We start from the raw sequence: 21,195 nt of genomic DNA, 5'->3' as shown, positions 1-21,195 counted from the left end.
TAAGCTCAGGACAACAATGCCTTTTGAATGACATAAAAAAAATTCCGTCAAAAATGGCTAGTTAAAAAGTCGAAAATTGTCTGAAGAAAAAAAAACCAACCCCGAGCACAAATATTCCGTTACTTTCGTATCGAAAGTCGGAACAACAAGGATAGCGGTGACTGTGCAAATAGCACAGAATGTTCCGCTGTCATTTTATTTTTCCTCTTACTTTTATGCAAATTAGTGGCGTTATTTCTGTGTGGTGTCATATAAGATCTGAACGAAAAAAAAAAGAAATAAGGTAGAGTAGTGGTACCTGATTTTACGTGGAAAACAAAAAAATGAAAACGTACCCGAATTTAAAATTACTCCACAATTTTCAAATGGTCGGAACAATAAACTGAAACATGCAGTCATCTGCTTTAGCAGTATGCGCTTACTGTCATTCATTATCCAGCCACTAATATATTCGCTGGTATTTCCCAAACTTTAGCTTTTTGAGAAATTTATGCGACTTGGGTAGTTTGTTAATCTATAGGAGGCTTGAAATCAGTTCTCCGGCAATATTTTGGACTAATTTATGATATCGATGGTGTTGTTTGGCCCTGACTGAGTTGTCATATTTTCCTTTCAACTTTTCATAAGAAAAATCTGAGTGCCTAAAATAAACATGAATTAAATTATAAATAACAACAGAAAAAAAATGTCTTCAGTTACACTGCAGTTCGAGTTCAAAATATAAGGCTATTGAAACTTTCTTGCTACTCAGTATTTGACGAGAATTAATTTCTTGAAAACTAAAGCAGATATTTTAGGTTTTACCAGACTGGCTACTGATTACAAAAAAAAACGTTTTCCATTCCTTTTACAAAGAACTTTTCCAAAAAACTTTTTCATTCTCTCAAAAACCTAAGAATATTGAACAGTTTTCAGTGTTAATTAGTTTTACAAAAAAAAAATTCAAAATAATTGCCGTAATTGATATAAATAGAGAACCTTTTAATTTTTAAATCAATAAGTTCAAAGGCTTTAAATTATTAAAAATGACACAGCCAACAGACGGTTTGCAAATAAAAACCAATCAACTCCAAAACACGAAAAAAAACTTTTCATAAAAAATTGTCAGTTCGTTTCAAAGAAAATATATCACCATGCTGCTCTATGAATTTCAAAAAAAAAATCAAACTTTGTTTCGAACATAGCCAAATCGATTATGGCAAAATGTCAATTTTTTCCAGAAAATCGAACTAAATGATGTACTTTTTAGAACAATTTTTAACTTTCGATTTTGGTGAAAAACTTATGTCAAAACTTAAGTAAAAAAAGTGACCAGACTTTCTGTTGAAAAGGGGAAGAATTAAAGCCACACAAGCCGAATTAACTCATTATTATAACACAAGTAGTGTAACTTTTCATGATGTAATTCAGATAAAAGTTTTCATCAGCCATAAACAAACATCAACTTCAGCTACCAAAATTTCTTTTTAGCGTTTTTCTATTCTATTGCGTCAAAAGTCCAAACAAACTCCGAAGTACAAAGACATCTTCTCGCATATGTTCTTCAGACTCGCGTCGTTACATCGATGATCCGCTTCCGCTATGTCATCTGGGAGTCCAATGCATTGGCAGTCCACTCGGGATGTGAGGTCGCAATTCGGTTGACGATGTCATTCACCTGAAAGCCAAGATAAAACTAAGGACAGTGTTGAATTCAAAACTGCGCAGCAAAAAAGCGAACATTAAACAGAACATTGCCAACAGACAGTTGGAAAAAAATCAAGGAACGCAAAAAAAAACAGAAGATCGATTTTTTTAAATTTCAATTTCAAATTTCATTTTTTAAAAACATATATCTCCTTAGATCCTTAGAGCTCTTTAAATATCTAAAAATTTATGATTGAAACTTTTTTTTGATAAAATGAACCCACCAATTTGAGAATACTGGATCATTTAGGTAAATTTTTTTACTCCGCTCGGAAATCTGTAAAATAAAATCAACCATCGAATTTAGAAGCCATCACATTTTTTGCTACTTTTATATTTTTGCTGTTCGATAGTATAAGTTACCTTCCATTTAACAGAAGAAATGAACTGAATTTAAAAGGAAATTAAAATTCAAACCGCAAAAAAAAATCAAATTTGAGATTTACTTTTTCCGAAAAAAAACAAAAAAATCGTCACAACCTATAAAGTAACAATCACTTTGCTCTTTTACACTTAACAAGGACCGACCTGTGAGCAGACTTGTCTGATCTGTTGGTCCCACAGCTCAGTCTGACTACTGGTCTCGAAGTGCACAAACCGCGCCAGTTGATCAATAGAGCCCTCCATTCTGCCCTGAAACACATGTTATTTCATACGCCCAAAACACAACTAACCAATTAGATTCATAATAAAAACAGTAAGAAACTATTAATTATATACCACATGTTGCAATAATTTACCTATTGAATAAATGCGTAAAATGGTAATACAAAGTCAGAACATAATACAATAGTTAGAACATATAGTCGAACAACCCTTCAAAAGTTGCACGAACTTTGTCGTATATAACCAACCAAAAAAGTGCTGCACGAAAGACCCATTGGGTTGTGTAGGGGACAAAAGAATCGATAAAGAATTTTTTAAAATTGAAATTACTGCAGCAGCATAGAAAAAGAGATATTCATGAATAGCAAAGAAACTTGGCTCGCCTCTGAAATCATCTGAGAAGCGAACTTTTCTGCGTTCTCAGCCGACACTCCGAGGAGAGCTGCGAGTTCGTCGAAGGAGATGTTGACGTACAGTTTGCTGGCAGACAGCAGATTGTGTTCTATCGCCGCACTCTCCATTATCGTCATCTTGTCAGCTGTCAACGCCTTCTGGTGGGCTGAAAACAAACAGAATTAAATCAAAAAACTGAATAGCAATGTTAGCGTGAACAAAGTTACACTGAGGCAAAGCTGTGCCTCGCAAACACAAGCAAGGCAAATGCAAAAAGAGCTCTAAGCAGTCACAACAATGTGAAATAAGGAGTAAATTATACACGAAATTTTTTTGTTGAGATCAGGAGTAAACAGTATCTGCTCCACATCCGCTAGTAATTTTACTGATATTAGCCAACAAAAGAGCAGCTACAGTTTCTATGATATTGCCAATTTTATGCAGCAAAAACTCGACCAAATAAATTATTTTAAAGTTCCGGATTTGAATATCCGACCTGTTGATTAGGAGTCTCACGCCCTCGCATCTGTACCACGGTCGCTTGGAACTAAACTAGTGGCCCACATGTTCAAAAATTTTTAATCAACTTGTACTGATACGGAAATGCGTAATTTTCAGACAAAACGTTTACTCTAAACCCTAGTGTTTCTCTGCTTAAGTAGAGATTATCCGTTTAGTTAAAGGAGAAAACTTCAATTGAAGTCTTTATCTCAGATTTGCCTGGGTATTTTTTTAATAAAAGAAAAAGATTCCAAAAATCAATCAAAAATTAGACTTTTCTTAAATCCATATGTTTTCTCTACTAAAGCACGAGAATATCCTCTGCTTTCGGCACATCATTTTTAGATTGAAGATTCCCGCACCTTGATTTTTCAGATTGGAGCCATAATATCAAATTTAACTAGTAATTTTCGAGATTTTTGATGAAATTTTTGAAAAAAAAATATAAATTTAAAAAGAGTTTTTTTTGAAGTCCATATCAGCTTTTCTACAAAAAAAAACAGGGTAAAACAGACTACACAAGAAAAATCTGAGCACCATGTTAGTTTTAATAAACTATCAATCGCAAAATCAGCAGCTTAGTTTTTGAAAAAAAGGATAACTTTTCAAAAATTGAAATTTCAGCAAAATGGCAAAGAATTTCCGAAGCGTCGCGAACAAAAACGGAAAACTGCAAATCCCATACATTTTCATAATTTTTTTTTTAAATAGGACCTAATACTAGCCAAAAATAAAGCAGCAACATATGCCTTTAAATTGTTTATGCTTAAATATGATTAAATTGAAATACACCGAAAGTGCCACCAATGAGCACTTTTATTTGCGACTTAGGTTAGAAAAAAAATTCTTCGTAATATTACACTATTCCTTGATTGTGTAAATAATACACTACGCTTCGCTGAGGCAAAAACAGTCAATTTATAACTTTGAGCTGATTTCATTTAATACCCTTGAACTTAGTTGAACTAAATAGGAGATTCAATTGACTGTTTTAACCAACTCCCGTAGTTTTTCAATTCAATTCGAGCAAAAACAAAAAAAAACGAGATTTGAATCTGCTTACAAAAGAAATGTAACTGACCAGTGCCGTGCACCGGAAATTTTTGACCGGGGAGGGGGTGAAAAATTTTATCGCTTATCAGATCAGCCATTTTGAATTTATCGAGATCTGCCAAAACACCCGACTGACCATATTTGGAACAATTTATACCCAAGTCAATGGTTGGAGCATCAATTGGAAAAATTTTGCGATAAATTTCATGGTGTACAATCCCAAGTTGGGTCCCTTCAGACCCATACCCACAAAATTGTAGAATCGATTGTCTTCTATGAAGAAACGGATGTGTGTGGCGTGGGTCACAACATTTAATTAGTGCAGAATATTACGTGAGAGTTAACCAACCCCCCCCCGCCTCGGTACGCTACTGTAACTAACGTTGTAGTGAGTTCTCGAACTCGTTCAGGTCATCTCCCCTCTTGATGATTCTTTCCAGGTACATCTTCTCCAGAATAGGGAAAGAGGGCAACTGCTGGCTACGCTCGTCCTGCACACAGAAATTAAAATGTCATCACTCTCAAATACACTATCTTCGAGAACCCATCCGTTTAAGCTGAATCTGATCAACTTTCGCGACCAATTCACTCATTTTAGCTTCTTTAAAAACCAAAAGACTTTAAAAACCAAATGATAGCTTGATCTGTGATTGAAGGAGAAAAATGCAAATATTTGTTTTTTGTTTCTCTTGATAATACCAGAAGATAGCATTGGTTTTTAAACAACTAGCCTATCTAGTAGCGGATTAATAATTATCAATAATTTCAATTCTGCGAATCACGAAAGACCTCTCTAAGGATAGTCCAGTATAATATAATAACTTTCTCAAATCCAGACAAATATTTCGACGAGCATCAAGAACTTTCATGTATTACTTTCCTTCACTTCATTGCCAGAACTCCCACAACACCAATCCACTTATTCATAGTCCTCGATTAGAATATCGACTCCTCCGATCTTTGGGACACCACGGAAATTCAAATTGGTTTATTCAAACACCGAGGCGAAGCGGAGCTTCGCATTACTTGCGACACCAAAATTTTTTTCGAAGAAACCACAAATAAAAAACTTCAAAACGTTGTCTGGAATGATGTTCTATTAGCAGAAAACACATTTAACAGCTATTCATGAAAATTTAAAAACAATTAACAAGCGATAATAAAATTGCTATCCTATCATAAAAAAATTTGAACTATAAAATCTATTCTGATATTTTTAACGCTTTGTGCGACCCGTACGAAAGCATACAAAATATGGTTGCCTCGAAAGACCCAAAATAAGGCCAGTAAGCCGATTAAATATAAGCCGAAATCATTTAGGGCGCAAAAATTTTTAAGCAAAAAAAAACAAAGAAAAATATACGAATTCAAGGCTAGTAGAATTACTAATGAAAACAACATAGAAAACTGCAAACAGCGAAAAAAATCTACGATATAAAAATTCTAGATATGACCGAAAATTTCTTTGAAACGGAATATTTCCCGTTTGAAAAAAAAATAGGTCCTGGTCAGATTCGAACGCAGACCTTTGCCGTCCCAGGCGTATTCGTTACCTCAAGACTAAAATGAACGAAGATACCAAGTGATTTAAGGGCTCTATTCTATTCCACCTCCCCCCCCCCCCCACACGCACACATTTGAATTTCAGTTTTAAAAAAAAACAATTTTACTATTGTCAACATACTTGTTCCACATACCGTTCTTCGTAACATCACGCGTTCAGCCATAATAACACGTAAGCAAACGAGAAAATGGCAAATTTCAAATGTGGGGAGTGGAAAAGAGCAGATTTAAGTGATTCTGTTAAACAAGTTGTTAACTCGAAAAAAGTCTATATTCCGATTTGATAACGCTGGCTAATCGCAAGATTTAAAAATTTTGCAAACACACCCCTTTCAGCATATATCAGAAATATATTCCTGAGCTTACCTTGTAGAGAGTGGCCAGTATGCGTGACCTTTGTTGACCGGCGCCCGCTAGAATTGCGCATGCGATGGCCAACTTCAAAGCATTCAGTCTCTCCTGAGGAAGCACCATGTTTTTGAATGACAGCTCTATGTACCGCTGCGCCGCATCTAAATACAGAATAATACAAAGGATTTAATTCAACAAACAACTGAACGAATGAACAAAAGCTCAGAGACGCTACATATTCCGCACTAAATCAGTCAGTAATTTTTTTTGAATGAACTTTTTTGTATGACACACCAGCCAAAATCATCACAGACCAAATCTTGTTTAAAAACTTCCGAAAATTAGAAATAACCATAAGCCGAGATATATGAAAACATTAACTAACTCAAATGAAAACATAGCCAACTGACGTTTGGAAAAGAGTAATGAACGCAAGTAAACATAAAAAGACACTGACTTTCTTGAAAAAAAATCTCAACTTTCGAATTTCAGAGAAAAAAATAAACGCCATTTAAGCTCTTTGAATTTCTAGAACAAGTTATGATTGGCGCTTTTATGATAAATTGAACCCGACTTAAGAAAACTGGATCAATAGGTAAAATTTTGATTCCGCTGGAAATCTAAAAACTAAATTCCACTTCCGAAACTAGAAAACGTTCACATTTTTTCGCGCCATTTCCACCTTCGTATTAAGAGAGTGCTATTTACGTCACTTGCAGCAGATGAATTTCAATTAAACTCAAAAGTGCAAATATACCTAAGTGCATTCATAGATGCATCAATATGTATGAATGCACATCGGTAGTTATTAGCGACTTTAAAAACTTTTCCTGCAAAAAAGCAAGAAAAAAATCAGCAAGACCTATATAAGAGTCTCCAATACGCTTATCGCTCTTAAACAAAAAAATGCAAGTATTTGAAGCCAATATTTATAGAAAAAAATGCGATATATAAAAACCCGTCATGTTCATGGCGTTTTCCGCTAAGACATTGCAAGAATCGCGTTCTAGTTTTCGATAACGAAGATCAAAAAAGATACAACACCTTTACATGAAACTGAGACCCGAAAATTCCAAGGAAAAGTCAAAAATTGCGCTGCAGGAGCCAAGAAGCCCTAACCAAAAGAACGACTTTTGTACCCAGCGATCATTTAACCGAGAAATTTCAGGCTTATCAGAGAACAGTAAACTGATTGAGATAGAAACTGAGCTTCCAAATCCTTGCACCGACAAAACTGAATAGATTCAAAATTTGAGATGAACTCAAGGTAGCGTTATAGTATTTATCATAAATGGTTTTCAAGCCAATTATATACACAAAATTAAGTTCATTAAAATGTGATTATTACAGGTTTGACAGGGCAACTTCAAACGAAATCTGCCGAGGGATGCCTCAGAAAGCAGAACAAATTATGGGAAATCTCAATATTGATTTTTTTGATAATTTTAGAATTCCTTCTTACAAAAGAATGACCCATGCCTCGAGAAAACAACACTACAGTTAGCCTAAAAACCCTGGTTTAAATCCACAAAAATTATCAGAAAAAAATCCGAACAACCCCGAAAAAAATTGTCAAGAAAGTTATGACGATAATGGTCCAAACTGCTATTGGAAAGATTATTGATCAAATCCGGATAGTTTTTAAAAATGAAACTCAATTGTTTACGGATAGACCGCTACCACAAACGCATTTTGCGTTGTCAATGCGTTTTGCCTCGAGCTTAGCTTTTGTGAACAAGTCCGACTACTATCTAGCTTATCCACATCTTCTTTGTTCATAAAAGATTTAATTCCATTTCTTACTTTATTAACATGTAATAGTTTGCTCGAAAGCTTCAATATTTCATGTCGATGTAAGTTCTGCATTAACAATAATTTATGTTGAATAATAAGGTTTTTTAATGACTTATTTTTTTCCTTAAAAACATTATCCGAACTAACCTCCGACGTGTTCTTCCTATCTCAATTATCTTAGTCTTATTAGCTTTTGTGAACAAGTCCGACTGCTAGCAATCTTATCCAAATCTTCTTTAGAAACAATTTAATTGCATTTCTTATTTTATCAACATGTAATACTTTGCTTGAAAACTTCAATATTTCATATCGATGTAAATTCTGTATTAACAATAATTTAGGTTGAAAAATAATCTTTTTTAATGACTGATTTTTTCCGACAAAACATTATCCGAACTAACCTCCGACGTGTTCTTCCTAACTCAATTATTTTAGTCTTATTACCTTCGGTGAACAAGTTGGACTGCTAGCAAGCTTATCCAAATAAATCTTTAGAAAAAATTTAATTGCATTTCTTATTTTATCAACATACAATACTTTGCTTGAAAGCTTCAATATTTCATATCGATGTAAGTTCTGTATTAACAATAACTTATGCTGATTAATTATGTTTTTTAATGACTGATTTTTTTCCTACGAAACATTATCCGAACTAACCTCCGATGTGTTTTTCCTAAGTCAATTATCTTAGTCCTATTAGCTGTTCCGTAAAGCAGGACACCAGATTGAATTAATGGTTAGACTCAACTTTGTATGCTCTCATTAGTTGTTTTTAATTTAAGGTTTACTTAATCGGTAAAAATTACAGAGAAACGAATTTTTTCTCTAGTACTTCTATGCGCTCAAAAAATTACATTTGCGATCTAAGTACATTCATAAGTATTTAAAATTTGAAACGCTTTCTATATAATTTCCGCTCTTTTTGTCATTTAACTTTTTTGTTTTTCTGGATTTTTTCAAATAAACCAGTTTAGTTTTGTCAGTGTTAAGGGAAAGCCCTTTTTCAATTAACCAATTGTTTACTTGATGCAGTTCAGCGTACCATTTTCCGATTTATCAGAGCTGTATCGTCCGCGTAAAGAATAGTATGAAGATGGTTGCAACATGTATCAATATCATTCATGTAAATAATGAAGAGTAGGTGACCAAGGATAGAGCGTTGGGGAACTCCAAACTCATTTTTTTCTATTTCCAAAGTAAACGTCTCTATAAAAGTAAACTAACTTCTTGATTTCAAATAGGATTTAATTAGGTAAATCACTCTCCCTCTAATTCCGAAACTGTGTAGTTTTTCGAATAAGATAGAATGCTCAACAGTAACGAACGCTTTTTTTTAATTCACAAATAAAAATTCAAAAACATTTTTAAATTTGTTTTCCCAGATACTCCAAACGTTTTGAGATTGCTCTATTAGTACATCAAAAGTTCCCAATTTTTGTCTGCAACCAAAATGATTTGGTGTAAGGAGATTGAATTTTTCAAGATAACTAGTTATGCGATTATAGAGCAAACGCTCAAAAAAATTACTTGGAGTGCGAAGTATTGAAATGGGTTTAAAAATTCCCGGTTGTGAGAGATCACCATCTTTGCGGATTGGAGTTATCTTAGGCAATTTGAAAGCATCAAGAAAAATGGAGTGCATTATCCAATGATTGGGGATATTTGTTAGTGCTGGTGTAATAGCAAACTTCAGTTTTTTCAGAGCAAAAATATTGAAATCGTAAGCGTACTTTCTTTTCCTTGATTCGTTCATCGAAGATGAAAAACCATGTTTAGTTTTTGCAACACTGCCAGTTCTTGACACACTGCAGCAGCACTCTAAATTAAATAATTGGTACGGCACCTTCTCGACGGCACAGAGTACCTTTACCAAGTTTACACCAGTCACATCTCGATTGTGCGTTGTGGGTTCCCCGTAACTTGCGCTTGCTGCCTGACAAACAAACAGGAGACACCGTAAATGAATTGATTGCCTCCAAAACGATTTGAACAAGAGAGTAACGCTCGATTTCGAAACGGCAGTAAAAAGCGCCATCAATGAAAACGTCAAGCTTCATTTTTTTAATTGTTCCAAAACAATTGGTGACATCTGCGATAACGGAAACGCATCAAATTACCTACGCGTGTTTACCGATAAAACACGTTTAGATAGCTTTTGAAAACTAAAGTCTAGAGGCCCCGGTTCCTTTACGGCAATCTCCAATTACTTCGAAGACAATTTTATTTGCCAGTTGACTCCATCAAGTCGCCAAAAATCATGTTTAGATATTCAATGTGAGTGTCACGGAAGAGTCATAAACAGACAACCTCGAACCACTAACGCAGTTCAAGGCAGGAACAAGAATTTCGTGAAGCTATTAAGGTTTTATCTTGTATCATACTATCCGTGCTGTTATGTCAACAGTAGTTGTGGCCATATACAAAGAGCCCGAAATTTATTGAGCAAATTTAACCGATTAGCAAATTTTAACCTAAGTTAATCTTTTTCTAGAGCAACCGAGGCTCACCGAAGTTCTGCGTTGATGATGAAAAAAATAGGTAACTAAAAGTTCGCGTCATTTGCGCAGAAACCCAAATAAGTACTGCAACTTTTCGCAAAGAACAGCCTCAAAAATCAAGCGTATTTTGAGATCCACCCACCTACGAATTTGCGTCTGTAGTCCTGCACTCTAGCGTAACACATTTTGTAGAGGATGTTCAGCTTCTCATCCTGGAAAATGCAACAAATGTGAGAAACTTTCGAAAGAAAAACCTAATTAAATTTTCGAAATCAATCATTCCTCTCAAGAGTTCAAATTAGTATTTGAAATGTCTACAAAAATTTTGTTTGAGCTTGCGTTCACGCATGTTAAAAAAAAAACATTAATCACAAGAGAAAGAAGCAAAAAATGCTACATAAACCGTAATGCTGTTGTTTACTTGCGAGTATGCCTGACCGATACATTGAAGTAACTTTTGTGAAATCCCGTCGGGTCGCTTTACTATTTGATAGGGTCGCTTTATTAGCAAAAAAGGTCTATTTGCTTCCCGCTGTAGCTTGTGAGTTTACATGCTTGTTTGTAACTTCTATTGATTTGCACTAGAAAAAAAGCGAAAAACAAAGACTGACTTTGACGTCGTGGCATAGAAGTCCGCTTCTGTTAATGTATGACTCAGCCTCGACTGGGTCGTCGTCCTCCAGGTAGAGACGAGCAATCTGTAGATATGTCTCCATCTTGTAGTCGGCAGCGTACTTCTTCTGCCCATCGAACTTAATGCCAACCTAATCATATCACAAAAAGTGCAGGTGAAAGTAGATGAACAGGTCCTATTTAGCCAGTCAGCATGCACAATATGTGCATTACATAACTGCTTAACGGCAGAAAGATTCGATGATCAGAAACGGTCAGCAGACAGTTGAAAAAGTGATAACGAACTACTTCAAACCCAATAAGGCGGAAAAATGTGAGCTGAGAGCTCCTGAATTTCATTGAGTTATGGCTGACACTTTTTAACCCACCCAATTCGAAACGAACCCACTAAATTTCAAAAAATGTATTACGAATAGAATTCTATAATTGAAAATCTAACTTTTAAACAAGTCACAACACATTTTTGGGCCATTTGCACTTTTGTTATTAGAGACCATAATTTGCTGCCCGGGGTTTAGGAACTTAGGCGACAGGAAATTAGACTATCAGAAAATAACAGAACTTGGACAATAATTTGCGCGCAAATTGCGTGAAACTTGTTGACCGACTTAAAATATCTTTTGGTTGAGTGAATACTGGTTGTCCAATTTAGACAATAACTTGCGTGCAAATTGCGTGGATTTTGTTCAAAGACTTAAATTATTTTTTGGCTGAGTAAATAATGGTAGTTCTCAAATTCCGTTTCTTTACAGTCGTCTAATTTGCTTGTCGTCTAATTTCCTAGGCACTTGCTGCCCATATAGAAAATAAACGTGCTTTGAAAACACAGCAAAGAGACGGATGAAACAGAGTCAAAGAACTAAAAAAAAACTAAAACAAAATCTTTTTAAAACATTTTCTCACTTCCGAAAAACAAGAAATATCACCTTAAAGCTCTTTCAAATTTACGAACCGTTTAGATTTTGTTTGCACGTTTCTGATAAAACACCTAATTCGAGCAAACTGGATCGAAAATTAACTTTTTCATTCCGCTAAAATTTTAATATGAACTTAAGCCACATTTTCAGATTCGAACCTCAGACCTGTAAATTAGAAGTCTCACGTCCTGGCATCTGCGCCACGGTCGCTTGGAAAAACACTAACACTAGCCACCAATAAAGCAGCTACATATGTTATTAAGTTGTCAATGTTCAAAATATCCATAAAGGGCCACCAAATGAGCATTTTTATTTAAAATTTGAGTTGAAAAAGGAAAAGGTAAAAAAACTTTTGAAAAATCTGCAATGTACCTGAGTCGAACCCCGTCATGGAGATTTAGATATATACGTTCTAGCATCTAGACCATGCGCGCTCGTCAATCTTGAAACACCCGCCTCCAAAAAAAACAGATACAAAGATAATGCTAAAGTAAACCAGATATGATGCTATAGCTGCTTAAGTGCCACTAAATTAATGAGCACTTTTAGTTGCGAAGTGAACTGAAAAAAAAAAGGAATTAGTTAATTAACGCTCTGCTTAGTTAATTAACGCCCCACAGGTCGTGACTCGGTTCTAAAAAAGACATATGAGAAAAGCTTTCATTGTTCAGATGAAAAACTGGTCTGAATATTTGCGTCTTTCTGACTAACTTTCAGCGGGTGAGTAGAATCTGTATTGAATAACTCACTCTATCTTGATTTTTAGCGGGAGGAAGTTATAATTACCCAAATTAACTCTGAACTAGCTAAATTTACCAGAACTAAAGCTGAATCAATTTCTGCTATCCAATAGCATTTGTTTATTAACAAGGTAAGCTGATTACCATGGAAGTAGCACATAAGATTTCTGCTTTAATTACCATACTTGGAACATTATGTGCTACTTCCATGGTAACCAGCTTACCTTGTTAATAAACAAATGCTATTGGGGAAACAGTTCATAGCTAGCAGGGGCGGATATAGGAATTTCTCGATGGGAGCTCTCCCAAACCCCTATAAAGACCTTAATAAGACCAAATTTTCTGCGCTGCAGACAAATTGAGAGAATCAAAGGCCAAAAAGGCGTTTTTAGTCACTTTTTGGAAAAATTCGGCCAAAAAATCGCGTTTTTTCGGCGCGCGCTCCCCTCAAAATTATTATAGATTTGCGCCCAAGGCACCTTCAGAAAAGTTTTAAGGTCAGTTAGCCAAAAACTGATATCTCAGAACAGTTCAAAGGGGGAACCCTTTGGGTCGGTAGGGGGTCGAATCCCTGAGAGAGGAGAGGCGTCCGCTCCCCCCCCCCCCCCCTAAATCCACTACTGGTTCATAGGCAGTAATTTTAATTGCCGGAGTGATTGATTACTTACAAAATTTACGGGTACTGATTAAGGAAGCTTGATGGTTTTACTTGATGCAATACGGTCAGTTCTTAGTATTATATGCTCTCAACTTTCTTCGACACTTGTAATATGCTTCTTTTCAAAATACCTTTCGATTGAAGCTTTGATTGTCTTCTACTGTTTTGTATTTCCAATGTTTAAGTACTATCATGTTCGATAAAACCCTTACGGGAATAGTCCTAATAAATGGCAACGTGACTATTTGATTGAGTTATTGTGACTACTAACCAGAATGCTTGCGGCCTGTCTCCAGTTGTGTTCCTTCTCGTACACAGTGGCCATGTATTGTCTGAGAGAGGCCACTTGATCCTCGAAAGACAACACTCTGGGCTGCATCCTGTCCAAAGCATACAGTCCCACTCCCTTCACCACGTCTACACTGGACAACTGCTGCAGGCTACTACATAAACACACAGACAAAACGATAAAGATATTTTAGGCAATAAATAGTTCAATAAACAAGCGTATCAACATAAATTTTTTGTTAACATTGTACGATTGTTATAAAAGATACCATGTATAATTATTAGGCCATGACCAATATATTTAGTCTTCATACCTTGTAAAACCACTCGTTACACCATAAAATTGACGCTCATGTGACGTGGAGGAGGGGGAGTTTAAAAAAAAACGATATTTTCAGTGATGTCCAGTTAAAAAAAAGTTATCGATTTTTTAACCATTAACCAATTGAAATACTTTTAACCAAATTGGTTTACCCAATTGGTTATTGGTTAAATCAGTTTAACAAACCATTTTTGAAACCAATTGCTAAACAAATGGCTATATTGGTCACCACTGGATATGTTAAGCGAATTACAATTTTGACATCCGGAGTATGAAAACTATACAAAACAAGAAGTCTCGGTTTCTTAATTAAATGAGCAGAAAAACATAAGAAAAAAAGTCATACTTAACTTTCAAAAATTATAAGAAAATGCAACGAAATGCGTATTTGAGTTTCAATGAACAAATTACATCACATTGAAGCCACAAGTACAGCGCGGATTTAAATTATACGGACTAAATTAATAAAACTTGAAATTTTTCTTGAACTGGGTTAATTTAAGTTAAAAATTGATGAAGACCAACCTTGCTTAAAATTTTAACATAATTTATATGGTTCAATTTGTTTTGCAAAATTCGGGCCCTGTTTTGCAAAATTCAGGCCCAAAAAATTACCCCAAAAACGATCCTTTTTGGCTTTGTTTAGTCAATCAAAAATTACTCTGAACCTATTTGATTATTTACTGACAAAACTATATCACTGCGAGCTTCTTATATAGCCCAACAAAATTTAAGAGGGTTGTTATCTCCAAAAGGGGCGCAAAAGATTTAAAAACTGTTATTTTTTTTTAAATGGCACTTTTTGGCTATCAAACGAAAATAAATATATTTAGACAACTTTAGAAAATTATATCCTCGTTAAACTTTATTGGGCTCAAATTATGCAAACAAATCGCATTATAATAGTTATATTAAAGATTTAAGCAAGTGAGCTTTATCATTTTTTGTCAAAAATCAACCCAGTTGAGAAAAACTAAATTTCAAGTTTTATTAATTTTGTCCGGATAATCTGAACTGTACATGTCAGCACTGTATGACAAAGAAAACAAAACTGCTCATATCAGTGCGAAGCCCTGAACAGTTCGACTACCTTTCATGGTCTATGGAGCAGAAATAACATGAAAAAAAAGTAAATGTAATGAAACAAAACGAAGTTTTTTTGAACTGAGATTTTTTGTGAGACACCATTAAAATACCAAGTTATAGATTTCGGTCCTCGTAACAAATCAATGATCGCAAGTAAGCTTCTTTCAACAAATTTGGAACAATCTTTACGACGGATTAAATATCCGCATACGCAATAATAGCGTGAAACATATCGCGCGGTAATTGTCCCAAATGGCAATCTTTAAACCCCCATAACTTTACGAAAAATGATCACAGGTGACCTATTTTTTTTAAAAACTTAAGCTCAGGAAAACAGTACCTTTCGAATGATATAAAAACATTCTGTCATAAGTGTCTAGTTACACAGCCGAAATTTGTCTGAAGAAAAAAAACCACCCCGAGCATTTTTTTTTTTCATTATTTACATATACTAACAAACAGACTATCACGCACTGTTTCAAATATGCGAGTAAATGGCCAAAAAATCGAAAGTTACAAGATGGGAAGATTTGAATACATATGCGAAGCTGCGCTTCGCAAACACTTGCAAGAACACGACCAATCAATTGCTCTATCAGTTGAAATAAGAAAAAGTTGAAAAAAGCCTCGAAATAGTAAAAACGGCTGCGTGTCGGATTCGAATCAGCAACCTAGCAAATTTGAGTTTCACGCACTAACCACTCATGCTTCAAATTCCCAAAAATTAGCCACCAATAACGCAGCTACATATGCTACTAAATTGCCAATTCGATGCAGCATAAGTAGCACCAAATACAAAAAGACACAATTTTGCATGTAATAAATTGGAAAGCATAAAGCCAAATTGTATAAATTATGCATTTCAAAAAAAATGCGAGATACTTTGCGTTAGAAAATTTCTTAAATCGAGCGTTTTATCATGGTATTGCTGTTTGAAACAAATAACTGCTTTCGGTTCATTTGATGAATCAAAAATGCATCAGCCGTGTTAACTTTTTACTAATCAAATGTCAACTCAAATGCTATCAAAAGCTGTAGAGGTCCTCCAAAAGTTGCACCAATATTTGCGACTTAGGTTGGAAAAAAAAGAAAGTTCGTACTAATACACCTGGCTTAGCAAGTGTGAAAAGCCAATAATTAAATAAGAATAGCACAGAATGTTCCGACCACAATTGTTTTTGAAAGAACAAAAAAAAACATTCTTTTTAGATTTTTTTTCAAATTGAATCACTTTTGGTGCGTGGTTTGAGAAGAAGAACTTAAAATTTCCTAGTACATTAGTAGAAACTATGATTGAATATAGTGACTTTAAAAAAAATAGCGAAAACATAATTGGAATCATTTTTTAAAAGATTTTTGCAGATATTGATAGTTAGTACATTGCACTACATAAATGTGGGGACCCCGCCCCGCAACACAGATCGACTTCTTCATAGACCCCAACCCACCCCAGCACCCTCCTCCACTCCTAGAGGAGTGACACGTCCAAACTTTGCGGGGTCTGAATTGTAAACTTTTATAACAAAGTTATATAAAAATTATGCCATTTGTGAGAGCTCCAAATAAAAAAAGACTGTTTTATCAACGCAAAACAATTTTCGCCTGGATTAAATAACTGAAATTTGTTCAACATTTTTTCGTCGGCTCAATTTTACCATTTTATTATCCGAATTGATCCAAGTTGCGGGACCCCCCTGATATTTTTGAGCACCCCCCCCCCCCGCATTGAAAAAACGCCTTGTGCTGTAATTTGGTAATTTTTGAAGCCTTGGAATTTTTGACCTCCCTTGAAATGATTTGTCTTGGGAAAGCGCAAACAGAAAACTAAAATTCAAATTCCAAAGCTAAAACGAAGTTTTTTATCTTAGTTAGGAATATTTCGCTTTACTCGCTCAAATGGACTATAAAAAGCAAAAACTTCAAACCGGTTTTTCTTAACACCGCAAAAACTTTTAAACATAGATCGAATTACGACTCAAAATGGCTGTGATATGATCTATCACTCGACCTATTCTGATGATCATTTGTTAGGCCGCATTTTGCGTGGAAGGAAAAATCTGAAAAACCTGAATACAAAATCCTAACAACTTTCAGCGTTCGGATAAATCCAATTAAAAATCAAAATCCATTTTCGAAAACTTAAGTCAAGCAACAAATAATAGTTCCAGTAAACACCGTATTTTTTATCACATAGACGAATGATTTTGAATAGAGAAATGAGTATAATCAAAATTTGACTAAATTCAAGATAAAAAGCAGCGGCTCAGATTTTACTATATATGATTTCAGCTTTAGAAAATTCAGTCAATTTTTGAAACAAGAATTGAAGAGCTGAGTTAATATTCGACCTTTTTCCACTTTTATTTGAGCTCCGCAGTGAAAAGTGTGGAGGACCAGGATTTTTCAAAAATATTTCCTTTTGAAAGGTTTTGGTGAAGCAGTGTTACTTCGAGCTTCAAATTTCCAAGATGCGCGTTACTTTCCTGCAAAAAAGCGCTCATGAAATCAAGCAGACCAAAAAAACATACTGATTTGTGAACTTTTTCAAAGATGACGTCACCATAACGCTCTTTCAAAATCAAAAGTCACCAGATGCTAGCATCAATTTAGTGGATGCCAACATAAAGTTAGTGGATATCAGCATTAAGCTCAGCATTTCAGCATAAATTTAGCGAACTCCAACATAAATTTAACTTATCCATCAAAAATTTAGAGGAATCCAGAATAAAGTTAGCGGTTAGCAATGACTCTGGAAACCATGATGACACCAACTGGGCTGCCGGACATGGAATTGTACAAAAGTGCAGCACTGACTTGACTAGTTCAGTGAGCTGTTGTCGTGACGTCACCACACTCATGTCCTCGTTGACTAGTAAATCTATGAGGCCACACATGCCACTTTCCACGTCATCCTCCTTCTCTAGCTTCACTATACTCGCCCACAGCGCCTAAAATGAACAAAAAGGGATTCCGATTATATTTAAAGACCATTTATCCACGGGGGAAAGGACCAACACAAGAGCTGTACAGCTCATCACGGCGAACCGCTGTTGTGCCCCTGTTTAAGAACTACATGCAATTTTTTTGGTTATTTTTCTGGTCTGGGTAATGTTGCTTCACCCTCAAGCAACGAGCACGGATCATGGTGGGCCTCGAACATCCGACCTTTCGATTGAGAGGCGGAGACGTAACCATATTTAGCAACCCAACCCCTCTTAACAATGCCATCAAACCGTAGAAAAAAACTCGTTTCAATTTATCTTCACAAAACGAACACGAAAACTTTGGATTACCTTTTGATATAAGTATGCCTTAAAAAACAGTAAGTTGGTAAAAGTTAAGACCAAAAAGCATCAAACAATAACATTCAGATCCAAGCTTTACCTGGAACTATAAAGCATATTTTTTAGCCAGGAATTCAAAGTTTTGCTGGTGAAAAATTAGACATTGTTATATCCTCAAAAAATTCTTTGGCACTGAGTCATTCCATATCAAGCAAAAACATATCATTAGGCGAAGGAATTCACATCTTGCAAGATTAGTACTCTCCGTTTGGAGGGGGGGGGGGGGGGGGGAGGGCAAATCTTGCGAGAATCTTGCAAGATACAGACTCCTCGGCAACAAAATTAAAGTACTAACACTAACAAATGGCTGTAGAAAATTTGATTAATAACACTAACAATTTTTGAAATTAACACTAATATACCTACTTTGAAGTTTTCAAAAATCATTTATATACTTTTGAAAGCCTCGATTCATTTACACTCGAACGATTTACCGGTTTATCTCACCTCTTGGGGGAAACCTACTTCAGCAATCGCCTGTGATATGTTTTGCAAAGTATCTGCTAGACTCAAATGAAACTATAAAAGCACTGAAGATACCAAAAAAAACTCGATAATCTACAAAACTATATTTTGAGTGAGAATGCAAATCCTGCTTATACATGGGAATTCGACTGTGAACCTTGCAAGATGAGTGCAAATCTTGCAGCAACCTTGCAAGAAATAAGCGAGATGAATGTAGCAAGCTCCGTCGATGCTGGATCAATAAAAATCATGAAACAAGAAGTAGCTTCCAGAGTTCGCAAAAGAGATAAATAGAACTAAAAAAATGAACTTGGGGTGCTTTGATTTTACTGTAGCTGTCAACACTACTGAATGCCTTTCAATCAGTAGCAATTTTGAGATCGAAGAGCAATTTGACACATTTTGCTAGATAATCTACCTCCTAGAAACCTTACAAGAACTGATTAAAAAAATCGACATCTTAATCTTCGAAAGGAGTTTAATGATTGATTATATTTAAAACTATGTTGTAGGGAGCATAGCAAACCTTGAACTTGTCGTTGAGTTGTGTCTGATTGGCAGCAGCCCCCGACTGCAATGTGATGAGACTCTCCATCTCCTTCTGAATGGCAACCAACGACGACATCTCCCAACAGGTAACTGATTACCGGACAAATAAGTCTCTTTTCACATGCACTCTCTCCCACAAACACACACCTTTTCAGTTTATTTAATTTTACAGTCACAGCGATGCCTTCAATGTTTCAAAATAACGTTTTTGATATTTTTATTTTGTTCTAAAACTCTGCTTCAAATTATTTAAATTGTCTTGGAACATTCATGAAAATCGCTAATGAATAGTTCAAAAAGCAGTCTCCGAAGGTTTGATTACACCGCCAGGACTGAATAGTTTAACAATTTACCACGTCTTTTAGCACTTCTTTTTCTCAAGTTCACAACCTTCAACCAATTATCTGAAATTTCAATCAAGTAACGGAAAACTCAAATTTTTGTTCTGACTACTGAAACTTAAACTTTATTCTTGTATGAAAAATGAGCCACGACAAATAATGTTCAGATGAAATGGAATGATTCATCAAACCAAAACCCTTTCAGTCGTTATGCACTCTGCAAAAAGTACGAAGTTTTCTAAACGAGTAAGAGAAAAAGGCTGAATTTTCAAGTTTTTGCCTAATTCAGAGCGAAGATGTGATGCACTCAGTCATTTTTCACTCCTGTATTTAAAACTTCTTTTGAAACTTGCATGCTTTTGCTCTACCGTCAGGACTAGGTATCGCTTCGCTGCAAGACCCCATGAAGTATCATTAGCACTTTTTTCAATTTTTAGATAAACTTATGCAGTTTATTCGAAAGCAGGCGCTTGGATCAGTCGGTAACCGCTGGGGTTTCATTCTGATTCTTTTTTGGTTGAAGCTAATTTAAAGATTATTTGACATGCTAACTATTTAGTCGAATGAATTAATTATTTCCTTCTTTCTTTTTTTTATTTCTTTCTTTTTTTATTTCTTTCTTTTTCTTTCTTTCTTTCTTTCAAATAATGCGTTGATATTATAATTGTTTAAGATATTCAAGCTGTAAGTGTTACTCAAAGAAAATGTTTTTGCCATCTTATTGAAACGAAGCTCGATTTGCCTCAAAAATTTCCTCCTTCGCAATTGAAAATGAGACAAGGCGAACTTAGGGTTCATACACCACCATCTCGGAATGTCGCCACCTAAAAGGTTATCTTTTTTAGTACTTCAAGCTCTTACGATATTCAATGATTTGCCACCTACCTTTAGATTTTGATAAATTGATAAAGCTTGAAATTGATTTTGCTCGTCCATAAACTTCTAAGAAAATTTTGTAGGATCTTTTCAGAAACAATTGAAATGAGATATCAAAGTTTAATTGTAGAATTTAGAGAAAACAATCAAAAATTAGAACAAAAAACATAGCCGGCTCCCGTGCAAATAGCACACAATTTTGCGGCCAACGATTGAAGTATAGAAACCCAAACATAAGACAAAACTAAGTTTAAAAAATATTCATTTTTGTCCATTTTTCCCAAAAATTTCTGTATTTTTTTTACCGTAAAGGCTGATTGATATATTACAGATACGCCAAATCAGATGCAATAAAAGCAAAAATATAGTATAAATTACAGTAGTAAAAAAAATTGAGAGTACATTCTCTCATCAAGTTATTTATAAATAATTTGTGCCATTTGCTTCGAAAAACAGACATTTTCTAGGTTTTTTATTTGTCAAAATAGAGCTTAGGGTTTTTTATATGATATCAAGCTTTAATACCTAAGA

General features: G+C 35.0%; 1 protein-coding gene across 2 annotated transcripts; it reads right to left on the bottom strand.

Moving 5' to 3' along the window:
• Positions 1–1,317: 1,317 nt before the first annotated feature.
• Positions 1,318–19,854, bottom strand: LOC134847023 (COP9 signalosome complex subunit 4-like). 2 transcript variants are annotated; one of them, XM_063864508.1, is made up of 11 exons: positions 19,801–19,854; positions 19,425–19,594; positions 17,904–18,037; positions 13,665–13,836; positions 11,057–11,209; positions 10,588–10,657; positions 6,169–6,314; positions 4,622–4,730; positions 2,676–2,851; positions 2,215–2,319; positions 1,318–1,657 (listed from the first exon to the last, which is right to left on the bottom strand). In XM_063864508.1, the coding sequence occupies exons 2-11, from the start codon at positions 19,521–19,523 to the stop codon at positions 1,580–1,582; spliced, it is 1,242 nt and encodes a 413-aa protein (XP_063720578.1). In that variant the 5' UTR covers positions 19,524–19,594; positions 19,801–19,854; the 3' UTR covers positions 1,318–1,579. The 2 variants fall into 2 exon arrangements, with proteins under 2 accessions (XP_063720578.1, XP_063720579.1); XM_063864509.1 differs by having other exon boundaries at positions 19,425–19,577; positions 19,801–19,853.
• Between the last annotated feature and the right edge of the window lie 1,341 nt (positions 19,855–21,195).

Source organism: Symsagittifera roscoffensis, chromosome 5 (genome assembly GCF_963678635.1).
Source record: "Symsagittifera roscoffensis chromosome 5, txSymRosc1.1, whole genome shotgun sequence".
NCBI classification, from domain to species: Eukaryota; Metazoa; Xenacoelomorpha; order Acoela; family Convolutidae; genus Symsagittifera; species Symsagittifera roscoffensis.
Note: the sequence above shows the minus strand (reverse complement) of the source record. Positions and strands in the feature narration are given on the sequence as shown.

Bases quoted from the DNA above. Each gene is read 5' to 3' on its own strand.
- LOC134847023 (XM_063864508.1), bottom strand. From the start codon at position 19,523: ATGTCGTCGTTGGTTGCCATTCAGAAGGAGATGGAGAGTCTCATCACA. The intron at 18,038-19,424 runs GTTTGCTATGCT...TGTTCATTTTAG, and splicing joins AACTCAACGACAAGTTCAAG to GCGCTGTGGGCGAGTATAGT. The intron at 11,210-13,664 runs GTTAGTAGTCAC...TGATATGATTAG, and splicing joins GACAGGCCGCAAGCATTCTG to GTTGGCATTAAGTTCGATGG.